The 13,900-nt window shown below is 40.9% G+C and overlaps 1 protein-coding gene across 11 annotated transcripts in view; it reads left to right on the top strand.

Moving 5' to 3' along the window:
• The window catches only part of LOC105490477 (doublecortin), a 125,440-nt gene that overhangs the window by 78,307 nt on the left and 33,233 nt on the right, over positions 1 to 13,900 (top strand). For 6 of the 11 annotated variants that reach the window (XM_011756159.3, XM_011756163.3, XM_011756156.3 and 3 more), the window contains exons 4-5: positions 8,168 to 8,270; positions 10,271 to 10,408. In XM_011756159.3, the coding sequence (XP_011754461.1) occupies positions 8,168 to 8,270; positions 10,271 to 10,408 (241 nt within the window). The remainder of the gene's footprint in view (positions 1 to 8,167; positions 8,271 to 10,270; positions 10,409 to 13,900) is intronic. The other 5 variants (XM_011756161.3, XM_011756164.3, XM_011756160.3 and 2 more) reach the window with 1 other exon arrangement.

The raw sequence follows: 13,900 nt of genomic DNA on the forward strand, positions 1-13,900 counted from the left end.
TCTGGGCTTTTGGGTTTTCAGCAGTTTTTCATTGATTCTTTCTCATCTTCATGAGTTTGTCTAGTTTCAATCTTTGAGGCTGCTGACCTTTGCATGGGGTTTTTGTGGGAGCTCTTTGGTTGTTGTTGATGCTGTTGTTGTTGCTTTCTGTTTGTTTGTTTTTCTTTCAATGCTCAGATCCCTCTTATGTAGGGTGGCTGTGGTTTGCTGGGGGTTCACTTCAGGCCCTATTCATCTAGTTCACTCCGTGCCTAGAGATGTCACTCAAGGAGGTTGGAGAAACAGCAAAGATGGGTGCTCTTCCTTCTTCTGGTATGTCTGACCTCAAAGGGTACCAACCTGATGCCAGTAGGATCGCTCCTGTATGCGTTTGTCTGACAACCCCTGTTGAAGGGTCTCATCCAGTCGGGTGGCACAGGGAACAGGACCCATTTAATGATGCACTTTGTCCCTTGGTGGAGGGGGTATGCCTCATTGTGGGGAAACCCACTCATCTGGGCTGCCCTGATTCCTCAGAACTACCAGGAAGAAAGACTAAGTCTGCTGGTCTACAGAGACTACAGCCACCCCTACCCCTACGGGTTCAGGCCCACGGAGATCAGAGATCTGCCCCTGAGCCTCTGGCTAGAGTTAATAGAGTTCCTGCAGGGAAGCCCCACCCAGTGAGGAAGTATGAGTCAGGATCAGGCCTGAAGAGGCACTCTGGCCACAGTCTGCCACAGCCAGTGTGCTGGGCTGTTGGGGACACGTCTTGGGACCAAGCAGTACAGCTCCCTGGCTCCAGCAGGGGAAAAGTGTGGCCTGGAGCTATAGAGATGGATGCTGTCCTTCTTCCCCCACCCAGGGAGCTAAAATGTTTGGATTTTACTCTATCTGTGATGGGTAGACTTTCAAGGGTTTTAAACAGAAGAGTGATATTCCTGATTAAAATAGTAAAATACTACTCTGACTGCTTTATGCAAAACAGAATAGGTATTTGTGGGGCATGGGGAGGGCATGCTGCCTAGAGAACAGTTATGAGATTATATTGTAGTATATTTTGGACTAATACTGTGACCAGGGAGAGGGAGAAAAGTGGGTCCTAATGTAAAATGACTCTCAGGTTTCTGGTTTGGGTAACTGTGTGAATTGTGCCTTTTCTTTAAGATAAGGAAGGCTGAAGGGAGGTAAAATACGGAGGAGAGAAATAAGAGTTTAGTCTTGGGCATATTAAACGTGGGATGCCTATCAGACAAGCAAGTGGAGATATTGAACAGGCAGTTGGATGGATATGCATGTCTAGAGTACAGGGGTAAGAAGGACCTGGAGATATCAATGTGTGAGTATTCAGTATATATATGGCATGTGTCTTAGTTAATTTTCTGTTGCTTATAACAGAATACCTGAAGCTGGGTAATTTATAAAGAAACATAATTTATTTCTTACAGTCCTGGAGGCTGCGAAGTTCAAGGTCAAGAGGCCAAATCTGGTGAGGGTCTTCTTGCTGGTAGGGACTTTCTGTAGAGTTCCAAGGTGGTATAGGGCATCACATGGCAAGGGGACTAAACATGCTAGCTCAGGTCTCACTTTCTCTTCTTATAAAGCCACCAGTTCTCTTCCCATGATAACTCATTAATCCATTAACCCATTCATCCAGAGCCCTCATGACCCAATCACCTCTTAAAAACCCCACCTTTCAATAATGCCACACTGGGGAGTAAGTTTCAACATGAGTTTTGGAAGGCACAAACATTGAAGCCATAGCAGTGTGTAAAGAATTAGAACTGGATATGATCACCTAGTAAACATATGTAAATAAAAAATAAAAGAGATGTAAGACCTGAGCACTGGGGCTTTCAAATACTGGAAGTCTAAAAAAGGAAAAGAATCTAGCAAAGGATATTGAAGCAGAAGGAAATTCAGAAGACTGTGATCTCACAGAAGCAAAGAAGGAAAAGTATTTAGGAAAAGAACTCAATCAACTTATATCCAGTGTTGCTGATGGGTTGAGTAAGATGAGGCCAGAGAAGGACCATTGGATTTGACAACATGGAAGCCATTGTTGGCCTTGATAAGAGCAGCCTTGGTGGAGCAATGGGAATGGAAGCCTGATTGGATTGAGTTGAGAGGAGAATTACAGGTATGAAATAGAACATAAAATACCATAAATGTGGAAGTGTTTCAAAAACAGTAAAAATACCGTACAAAGGCAAGTGCCATTGTTATTATTTCAGCACAGATTTTAGGGAAGTTCAGGGCATTGAATAAAGAGATCTGTGCCAAAAAAAAAAAAAAGAAAAGAAAAAAGAAAAAAAAAAAAGGCACTGTAGAACCAAGGAGCTTGTTGCGCAGGCAAAAATGTTGTCATAAAAAACCCACAAGAAAGGCTTCAAGATAACCCCAGAAGCATGAGTTTGATTAAAAAAGAAAAAGTCAGGGTTGTTTCAGAAAGGTTGCTGCAGCTCACCAAGCCAACTCTGTGTCAACCTCTGACTGGAGCTGGTCCAGGGCTGGTAGGTGGGAAATGTTCCAAAATACGAGTAGCAGTAACATTTAGAAAAAGCCTCATCTGTTATGTTTACTGATATTTTATTAACTCATTTTGCAAAACTTCCCTGCCGTTCTTGATAGGCAAGGCACACTGTTGGCAAGACAGAAAAATCAGTGTGGTTTGTGTTCCTTGCCACAGTCTTTCCCTCTTCTTTACCGCTCCGGCCACTCCTCCTCATAGACACTCTCTGCCCTCCTCTTCACCCTGAATTCCACCAATAGACAACTCTATGTTTTGCCTGTGCAGAAGGTTGGCAGGTGAGTCTAGGCAATTGTGCTGTGCACAGCTTTGGAAGATCAGAATGCTTTCCTAAATTTGTTAAGAAAAAGGTACCTACCTTTGTTTTGCAATCACCTCTGCCTCCATCAACCTATATCCCACTCATTCTTCAAGACTCAATTTTTCTCTGTGAAGCCTTCCCTAGTTCATAATTATAATTGTTCTCTTTGTCTTCTGTGCTTCCCTTGCTCTTTGCATCTTTATAATAGTGCTAACAACAGCCTGCCTTGTATTCCAATTATTTGTGTAATCCTGACTTGCTTATTATGTTGTCAACTCTTTGAAGACAGGGCCCTTTATTATACATTTTTGTATCTCTTACAGAGTTCCTTTGCCCTAGTAAGTGCTTAATGTATCAATATTAGTAAAATTTAACTTTTAATGAAAATAGTTTACAAGTTAAAAGTGAGCATCATAGATAATGTGAGCAAGACCTTACTTCTTGAGAAAACATTTCTTTCTGAATAGTTAGGTAAGGGAAATTTAGAATCTACTAGCATCAGGCATGTTCAAAAAGGAACTGCCAGCATCTGTAATATGTGGATGGAGAATCTAATCAAGCTTAAATCAAGTCACACAGCGAAGTTTCTATTTGCAGCTAATAGACTCAAACTGCTCCGACACAGTGATCTGTTGTCTCCATTTCCCCATGTGTACTTTGACATTCAAGCCACTGGACTATCCATATAATCTATTGTTCACACTAATGCACAACCAAGCTGGCTTCCCTTCCCCCAACACCTGCTGTTTTTTTTTTTTTAAGGAAGAGCATTGAGTTAATTGTTCAATGTTAATGTGAGTTGATTTTACTGATTTTGTGCTGGAAGTTGATTAATTATAAAGGTAGGTGTCATGCCTTTGTATTCTCTTTCCTGACTTAAAAATCCAAGTATGATTCATACTGAAGCTGATGTCAGCAAGACCTTTGATCCCCGAGGATGCTGTAATGCTGTAAGTGATATTATGATGATTATTATATTTACTATTTCTGTTGCCCCCTTGTAATGGAAATTATATCTCAAAAAACTAATTTGGAAAATCATACATCTGTAATGTTAGCTAAGGTGGACTTTGTATCACATTACCTCCATGGAATTTTAAAAAGCAGGTGTTAAGTGAGTGTGAGTTTCATCTGAGAATTATTTCTTATATTCCATTCTTCTTCTCCTCCTCCTCCTTCTTTTCCTTCTTCTTCTTTCTTTTCTTCCTCCTTCTCCTTGTCCTCCTTCTCCACCATATACTTGGTTATTAGTTACAGTAATGAATAGGAGTTTTGTTGTCCATAGATAAAAAATATATTTAAAGAAGATTATTTTTTTCAATCCAGTAAGATGTTCTAATGCATAGCAGGCATTGATTAGGACAAATATAGACTTTCCTGCTTAGGCTATGGATATGCCTTTGAAGTCAGTGCTTTAGGATGATATGTTCTTTCAGGCAACTGAGTTATTTTGTCCTGAATTGAAGCAGAACACCTGAATGCTAGTCTCAATTCTGTCATGAGTCAGCTCTGTATCCTTGGGACACTTCGACTCACTGTGCTTTGAGTTCCTCTTATTTAAGACGGAGAGCATTCTATTTTCCCAACACTGTAACAAAGATGGGGGGCTGCTGTATCTCAATAGCCAAGACATTTAGGAAAGCTGGGTATCTACATGCACAAAGTACATTTGTCTGCATTTGGGAGCCAGTAAAATGTGGAATGGGATCACACAAAGACATCTGATGCCGAACAGCTGGATTGTAGCATGATTGTGTTTGAAGCCAGCAACACCATTGTTGAGTCTGTTAGAAGCATAGGGGACTTTGCTTTTCTTAGAAGCTCCCCAAAGGAGGGGTTATCCAAAGGCTTTTCCCAAAGCCTGGGTGAGGGTGGAGAGGCTTGTGGTTGGAGGAGGGTGGGTCATTATAACAGCAACCCCTGGAGCAATATGTAAGGCATTATTGTCCTACAATAGGATATTATGGCATGTGTCTGAGATGGCTGCTTTGGAGCTTTTAGATTTTCTTCTTAGGAAGCAATTTCCACAAATACCTCCAAAATGAATGCTCTGGTGACTTTGCAGGGAAGGTTGCTGTTTGAAGCATTTACTAAATTATTTTTTATAGCTATTAGCTAGTTTCAATTTTCTATTTCTTTTTGAACTAATCTGATTATTTAGACTTTTCTTTTTTTTTTCTTTTCTTTCTTTCTTTCTTTTTTTTTGATGGACTCTCTCTCTGTCACCAGGCAGGAGTGCAGTAGCGTGATCTCGGCTCACTGCAATCTCTGCTCCCAGGTTCCAGCGATTCTCCTGCCTCAGCTCCCCCGCCCCCGCCCCCCTCCACCAGTAGCTGAGGTTACAGGCTCGCACCACCACGCCTGACTAATTTTTTGTATTTTAGTAGAGACGGGGTTTCACCATGTTGGCCAGGATGATCTTGAACTCCTGACCTCGTGATCCACCTGCCTCAGCCTCCCAAAGTGCTGGGATTACAGGCGTGAGCCACTGCGCCTGGCCTAGACTTTTCTTTAAAAATCATCCATTTCATTTGTTTTCAAACTAATTAGCATAGTTATGTGAGGAATAGTTTCTGAATTCGCATTATTTCTACTTTCTTGTTCCTAAGTTTGTTTATTTGTGTTGCCTTTTAAAGTCTCTAAATGCTACTCTCCGTTGTCTGCCGCAATTGATTTCATCTTTCTTATTCCTACTTTTCTGTCTTTGTATATCCTTACAAAGCTGCTGAATGTTCCTGTATCTTACCTTCTTTGAATGCAGTTGAGGCAGAAACAGCCCTAAGTAAATTTTCACTATGTGATAAGCTCTCTACAAGAAACCACAGGAAGATATATTGGAAGGTATAAATTGGGCTGTTAGATTCAGAAACCTGTGATCCAACAGGGAGAACTAAGTGAGTCCTCATGAAAATACAGGCAGGTCTTGAAACAAAGTGCTAAATCCTTGAGACCACTAACAGAGGGACACTCACAGGTGAGGTGTTCCTGACTCATGACCAAAAATAAAGACAGCTAGTCAGGGTCAAAGGCAGCCTCGAATAAGAAGATATGGCAGAGGTCGGCCGGGCACGGTGGCTCACGCCTGTAATCCCAGCACTTTGGGAGGCTAAGGCAGGTGGATCACGAGGTCAGGAGATTGAGACCATCCTGGCTAACGCAGTGAAACCTCGTCTCTACTAAAAATACAAAAAAATTAGCCGGGTGTGGTGGCGGGCGCCTGTAGTCCCAGCTACTCGGGAGGCTGAGTCAGGAGAATGGCGTGAACCTGGGAGGCAGAGCTGGCAGTGAGCCGAGACTGCGCCACTGCACTCCAACCTGGGGGACAGAGCGAGACTCCATCTCAACAACAACAACAACAACAACAAAAAAAAAAAAGAAGAAGAAGAAGAAGATAAGGCAGAGATCTTCAGGGTCAAGGATGTGGTGGCAGGTAAATAGTTCAGAGATATTTGGTGTATCAGAGTTAAGAACTCTGTGTTTTATTAAGCCTAGGTCCAAGATATTGGTGGGAAGTCTGCAGCTAGGATCAAAACCATGTAGCCTCTGTCACTGGATTCACTACTAGGACAATATGCAGGATGCCTATTGAACTAACAGTGCTAACTAGTGACTAGGGTCATTTGGACATGGTAATAAATAGCTTTCACAGCACCAACAGATACTCCCATCCTAGCACTCATGACACTGAATTGAAATGCTCTATTTCAATGTATCTCACCTCATCAGACGGTGAGCTCCATGAAGTCATGGCCTGAGTCTTATTCATCTTTGTCTCCCCAGTGACTGATCTATACGTAAGTGCTTTGTCTTGCCAAGTGGTTAAAAGGAAAGGCTTTGAAGTTAGATAGATCTGTGTTTATTTGGCTTCATTGATTTCCACCTGGAAAACTTACTTACTGTCTCTGGGTCTCAGTTTTCTCAAGTCTAAAATAATAATGACAATAAATACTGACTTCTAGGGTTTCTTGTAAGGGTAAAATGAGATGACAGATTTGGAAGTACTTACCAGAGTGCCTGTCACAGAGTAAGCATTCAATTAGTTTGTAGCTCTGATTGTCATTCTGTGATCGTGGAATGAATGGGTGAAGGACAAGTGGGTTGAAGAAAGGTGTTGGCCAATTTGACGAGGTCAAGACCCAGGACTGGAAAGAGGCTTAATGAGATTGACCCGCAGTCCTTCGAGTCGCCTTCTCTTCTCTGGGCATCTCTTGGATGATTGAGAGGCTGACACAATAGGGATAATATTTAAGTATATCTCCTTTTGTGTAAGGCTTGCAATCATTTTGTCTGGGAAAACAGGGATTGAGTTAACCTTGGGTGGGGGATTTGTTATTAATATAAATATTTTTCTAATGTAACATATTGCTCTCTGCACCCAGCAAGCTGTTGTTAGTTTGTGAGCACCATCCCTTTGGAAAGCCATTGCTGGCAGCTTGAATGGGAAACTTAGAACAATTAGAGATTTTGAACACTTTCAAACTAAGAGGTGGGATAAGTATGTTTTGACTCTATGGTTCCTCCAGGGATTTCCCTGATGTGCTGGACTAATTATCAGATGTAATTAGGAAAGCCGAGAAGTGGGGAGACTGCAGGAAGCACCATACTTTCCCAGGGACCCTCATCTCTTTATGCAGAAAAGGGGTTGGGGAGACTGTCTGTCTGTTGTGGAGAAGCAGTAATGCTTAGGATGCTAGCAAGCATGAGGGTCCTGGGAACATGGCTCTACCAGTAGAAACTCAGGCCTATTGGAAACAATTGCTCAGATGAAGCTTTAAGTTTTCCTCTTCTGGTTTCACAGGAAGAAATGGTATTCTGGGCCACTACCAGGTTCTTGGCCAGCTTTTAGCAAAAGTTCAATTTTTGTGTGTCCAAAGCAGTTAAGAAATGATGTCCTTTTAGAACTCATTCAGATGAAGCGGCACATTTCCACTTCTGGGTCAGCTACAGTCAGGCTGCAGAAGATTTTTCTCATCTGCTTTGGCCCAGTCCCTTGCCCTAGAGTTGGGCCAGGAGCTCCCTGTCTTTGAGGCTCTGAGAAAAGATGACATTTGTAGGGCCATCTGCTGGTTGACTTTTCTTCAGAAAAGGGCATTCCATTTGGACATGGTCTCAGTCTTACTCATGACTCAATTGAAACTACCACACTTGAAACATGGATAGACAATGGTACTCAGTGTATCATCACTCACTAGGGATCGTGATTCAGACTATGAGTGTGGTACATGTTTTAAGAAAAAGAAAACTCCTGGGAGCTGCAGATGATGGCCTAGATGGGAAGCTTTTCTCCTTGTCAATGTAGTGTGAGGTTCATTGTCAGGACCGTCATATACCAATCAGTGTTTCTGCTTTCTCCATAGGTAACCTGTCTGCATGATTTCTTTGGTGATGATGATGTGTTTATTGCCTGTGGTCCTGAAAAATTTCGCTATGCTCAGGATGATTTTTCTCTGGATGAAAATGGTAAGCATAACCACTGGGTTTTATTCCTCCATTGTTCTCTCCCCTTCTATCCCTTAGGATTTCCATGGGTGTATACGGGGTGGAAAACATCCATGCCTGATCCTTCAAGGGATTATAATGTTAGTCTTTCTCCTGTATATTTGGATACATGGGTCGTGACCCATGTAAGACTGAAAGACTGACTGGACGTCCCAGAGTCCCAGGCTCCAAACTCAATAAAACTCACTGTCTGCCCCTATAGTGACCATATTTCTTGAATCATATATCGTGTCACATGGGATAACAGGCACAATCAGACCACAGGAAGGAATATTTTCAGTCAGAACTTGGATATTATACATATCCTTTTTTTTTCCCATTCAACATCCTCCAGCTACTTAGCTCATGATTATGGTTCCAATTTAGAGAGGTTTTTCCACAGTATTCTTAGTGTCAAACCCTTTTCATACCACCAGACATGCTGCCCCATTCGTCTGCCTTGTGATTCAGGATTGTTAATAATAATAAGGAGCTAATCGTCTTCCCATCTCCCTTGGTTTGAGAGCAAGCTCCAGGTATACATTAAAGGTTAACTAGCTCACGCAGCAATAAGGGTAGAATGTGATGCTGATGGAAAGACACATTCAGAGCATATTTCCCATTTAGGAGAAGCAAAGTGTGAAAAAAAATCAAAGGGAATTTTGCTAACATAGACTTCATAAACAACTCAAGTGACAAGAACCCCATAAGAGGTGGCATTTCTGCTGTGTTCCCTTTAGGAAGAGGCAATGACTATAGAAAAGCTAAACAAACCCCAGGTTATGTCCAATTTCCTATACCTTCTGTATCTTCAGCTCTGGACAGTGATCACTAAAGGACACCAAACAAAACAAGAAGTGAAACAAACAAAAAGGGGCTTTCTGCTTAACTCAGTTTCCTAAAATATTCAATTTACCACAAAAGCCCCTCTAATCTTTCTGTTTAATTTATATTTCAATGCACCTTTAAGTAAGAGGCAACAAGAAAGTGTTTAAAGGAAAGACTATATCCTCTACTCTGCTGTTTGATTCCCCTTTTTTGCATCACAGCACAAGGTTGGAAAAACTGTAGCAGAAAGAGCACCAAACTGAAACTCAGGAGACTTGACTTTTATTCCTTGCTTTACTAATTTCTTGTTTTGTGGCCCTAGGCAAGGGGGTTAAGTTTTTTGTACTTTCATCAGCAAAATGAGTATAATAATCCTTCTAATAAGTTAGCACTATTAGTGCCCAAAATGACCATAGAAGGGGATGCTGAGTGCTGCATAGAAAGGGTGTTCTAAAGGTGTCAGACTGAGGCTAGGGCAAATACAAAACGTTTGGCAGACTCTCCCATACACCAGCAATCTTTCTTAAGTTTTGAGTGGCAGAGTCACTGCTGGCCCATTTATTCATTAACCCCCCATAAGGGATTGTAATAATATACATGGGAAATCGAAAAGAACTCGATAAATGCAAGATGGTGGTGGTCATAGTGCTTATTTATATAAAGTGACATGATATCCATCATGTGACTATTACAACATGTGGCATGTAATAGACAGTAAGTGGTAGCTCTCTACCTCTCCTTCAGATTACTCAATGGATGTTTCATCTGTGTAGCTATAACTTCTGAGCTGTTAATCTCTAGTTCAGGGAAATTAATTAAACATTATATCAATAGGTGCTATTCTGAGACATAGCTAGCTTGTCCATAAATGATTGAGTTGACTATTTAATTGCCTACTTGACCTGTTTTTGGACTCTTGCCCTTGTTTTCATAATTCAGGGGCTTAAACACCTAGTTTAGCCCAGGTGGCTTTTGAAGGTTTCCCTAATGCCTCCCTCCCCAGAACCATGGCTCCTACTAATAATAAGGACCACATTGTAGTCCTGACCCATTTAGGTCCTTTGGCCTGTGGGGGTTATTCCGGTTTCCAGAGGCTGATAACATGCTGAGCCTGTTTTACCCTCTACTAAGCTGTTTGTGTCCTTTGGCCCCAGAATGCCGAGTCATGAAGGGAAACCCATCAGCCACAGCTGGCCCAAAGGCATCCCCAACACCTCAGAAGAGTTCAGCCAAGAGCCCTGGTCCTATGCGCCGAAGCAAGTCTCCAGCTGACTCAGGTAACGACCAAGACGGTGAGTGCTCTTTTCCTAACTGTGCACGCTGATTTCATTTATGGAGGACAATATTGTCTGCATGCAGAGGAATCAGTTCCTCATGAGCACTACTGTGTCTCCATGAAACCCTATTCTGTCAATTCAGGGACTAAAACAGTCAAACTTGTTTGGAGTCATGGAGGCACAGCTACAACCATTACTCCACTCAAATGGATGCAAACCAGAAACCTGGCCCATTGTCTATGCTTGCTGTAATGCTTACTGTCATGGTTGTCATCATTTTCATCATCTTCAACATCATGTGGCAAAAACATATTCAATTGAATAATCAAGTTAACCATAAACCTGAAACTAAAAATCAGAATCAAGAAAAAGAATATAAAAAACAATACCCCAAAGTGTCAACATGGTTGACTCACTTGAGCTTCAAATTTGACTCTGAAGTAATTAGAAGCCAAAACAAAAAGGGAAACAAGTACACTATATATATATGCCATATATATAGGGAGACAACATAAATTGTATAAACCTCACAATAGGAAATTAAAGCATAGACCAGAAAACAGAGAGATTTGCCATAGAAGATTTTATATAGTGGATAGTGAGTTATCTAAAACATGTGCTCTATTGATCACTGCCAACCCATGAACTATTTGTTACCAGTCAGTCTGTGGCAAGATTAGGAGCTTGTGTCAAATGTAAATAAACTATGCCATTAAGCAAACCATTTAGCTCAGCTGACTTTTTTTCAGAGCCTGATTTTATTGATGAAGACAGCAGTATGTTGATTTGCATTCTGATGTGAACCCTATCTTGTCTTGGACCCACAGTTTGAGTGACATTGACCTAAGAGGCAATGTTTTCCATTCTTTTATACAAATATAAACAATAAAAGGCCTCAGAAGTCCAAGTTCAGAAGCTTAGGTTTATGCACGATTTGAGGTTCTTCACACTAAGGAAATTATATGTTCCAAAAGACATACATTTGTCATCCCAAGGCTCAGAGTTTATCATGAGAATTCTTGCAGTCTGAGAGCATTGGGAAAACAAAAAGCCCCTTCAGTTTGGGGCATCATGAGCAGCCTGATGGCTTTGAAATGCTTGTGCCAAGATGAATAGCCTGTACTGCCTGCCTCACGCTGCCAGGAGCATGCATATCACCAGTCATTTTTTTATTCTTGGGTTGAGAAAATTGAGGTATGAAAAGGCAGCCCAGGCTTTTAGTACTTCCATGTCTTTGCACTCCCTATTCCCCCATACCTGGAATGCCATTCCTCTAACCCATCAGCCTTTTTTGCTTGAAAGCTCCTATTCATCCTTCAAGACCTCACATAGAGATAATTGTTCCAGTGTCTGCAATACCATAGCATGCCATTCATATCTTTGGGGTAATATTCACCACACTGTGTTGTAAAGTATGTGTTTACCTGTCTACTTCCCCAATTAAATGCTGAGCCCCTCAAAGGTAATGTGGTAGGTTCATTTTCATAACACAAGTGCAGAGCACAGTGCCTGGCCCCTAGTAGATGCTCCAGTAATATTTGTGAATAAATAGATGCACAACAGTACCTATTTTACCCAACATGGTGCTAGAGACCAATCAAGCATTTAGATAATGTTTGCTGGAGAAATAAAAAATACATGTGCCTTGATGCTATCTTGTTCAAATGTACAGAAGAGCACATAAATCTATATCTAAGCAAATTCTTATTGTTAAAACTACAAAGACCTAGGTTTTAACACTTGGGCTGACAATAAAGTTGGACAGTTTTTAAGCAGAGACTTGCAAAAAATACACTTTAAAACACTTGATCAAGATTAATAAAGTCTGGCAATAATTGCTTAACTAATCATTTCTTAGAAACAGCAGTAGCTATTTCTGGGATTTCTAACCTGTATTACTTGTATCTTGCTGTGAAACAAATTCATTACCCCAAAACTTAGTGGCTTAAAAAAGCCATTTTTTTTATCTCACAGTTCTGGTGGGCAAGAAATTCTAGAGTGTTTTATCTAGGTGGTTCTGGCTCAGAGTCTCTCATGTGGATATCATTAAAATAATGGTAGGGGCTGCAGTCATCTGAAGGCTCAACTGGGGCTGTAGAATCCACTTACAATATGGTTGTTGGCAAGATCTCCCACCTTAGTTTGTGATCCAAGAGAACGAATAAAGACAAGATGTATTACCTTTTGTGATCTAGTCTCCATAGCCAGCACTGTCACTTCTCCTTTATCATATTCATTGGAAGCAGTCACTAAGTCCAACCTATATTCAAAGAGAGAGGAACCAGACTCTGTTTATTAAATGAAAGAGTGTTGAAGAATTTGTAGATCTGTTTTTAAACCACCATATAACCCATCAGTTAGAAATTCTCAGGTGGTGTCAGCTTGAAGTAAATAGATTCTCTTTGCAGACTGCATCCAATTGGTTACCCAGCACAGGTGAACACAACTACCTATAACTACACAGTTTAAATATATGTCAAATCACTGATCTCCAGAATGCCACCTACAGAATTTCCCTTCTACAAAATATGCACCTCACTGACTCTAAGGTAGCAGAGATATAACAGGAATACATTAGAATTCAATGAATATTTGTCAAATTGAAGGGAGTTATTACATAATAGACCCCAACCCAGGCTTTGGCAGGCAAGATCTGTTCTTGCTTTTTCATAACTCCTTCACTAAAAAAAAAAAAAAAAAAAAAAAAAGAAAGGAAGAAAAAAACAAAAGAAACGAGGATTTATTCCAACCCACATGATAAACAGAGTAACTAATTTGGGTGTATGAGGGGAATTTGCTTGACAGATATCAGAATTACAAATAACCTCTGTTTCCTACCACCAATCTAACATTGTGTTCTCAGTTTAAAGAATTGGAATATTCATTTATATTCTGATGTTCATGAACATAAATGAAGTCAAACCCTAGTCTAGACAATCTTTATGGCAATTGCCAGAATGTTTGCGCTCATCTCAGATAATGTATCTAGAGCCTCCTCATGATTCCAACCCTGAAGGGTTGTAACATAACCAAGCCCATTTCATGGGAGTTTGTTCAGAGCCTAGTCCAAGGCATCCATTCAGTGAACATTCCGTAAGGGCAAAGTTGATCTCAGGCAAAACAGTACCTTAGCTAAGGTTTGGATTTGCTATACCCATTTTCCCCTCTCCACTTCCACCTCACTCAGGACCATTCCAAGCTGGGAAGTGGAGATGGGTAAGATATGAAGGAGGAGAGGAAGATGACTCTCTAAGAAGTCCCAGCTACGCCACTTCCTGGCTTTGTGGTTTGAGCAAGATTTTTGCCTTCTCTGAGATGTGATATCATCGTTAGATAATTCAGAATTTGAATCTCTATAGATAAGGATAATTTTCGATTGTTATCAGTTATTTACAATTTACAGAGTTGTAAAATAGCTCCCACAGAAACAAAAGCAGATAACCAGAATGATAAGCTATAGGTAATGCATACTTTTCAGTTGGCATAAATTTCCCCTTACTGACATTT

Source organism: Macaca nemestrina, chromosome X (genome assembly GCF_043159975.1).
Source record: "Macaca nemestrina isolate mMacNem1 chromosome X, mMacNem.hap1, whole genome shotgun sequence".
Taxonomy (NCBI): Eukaryota; Metazoa; Chordata; class Mammalia; order Primates; family Cercopithecidae; genus Macaca; species Macaca nemestrina.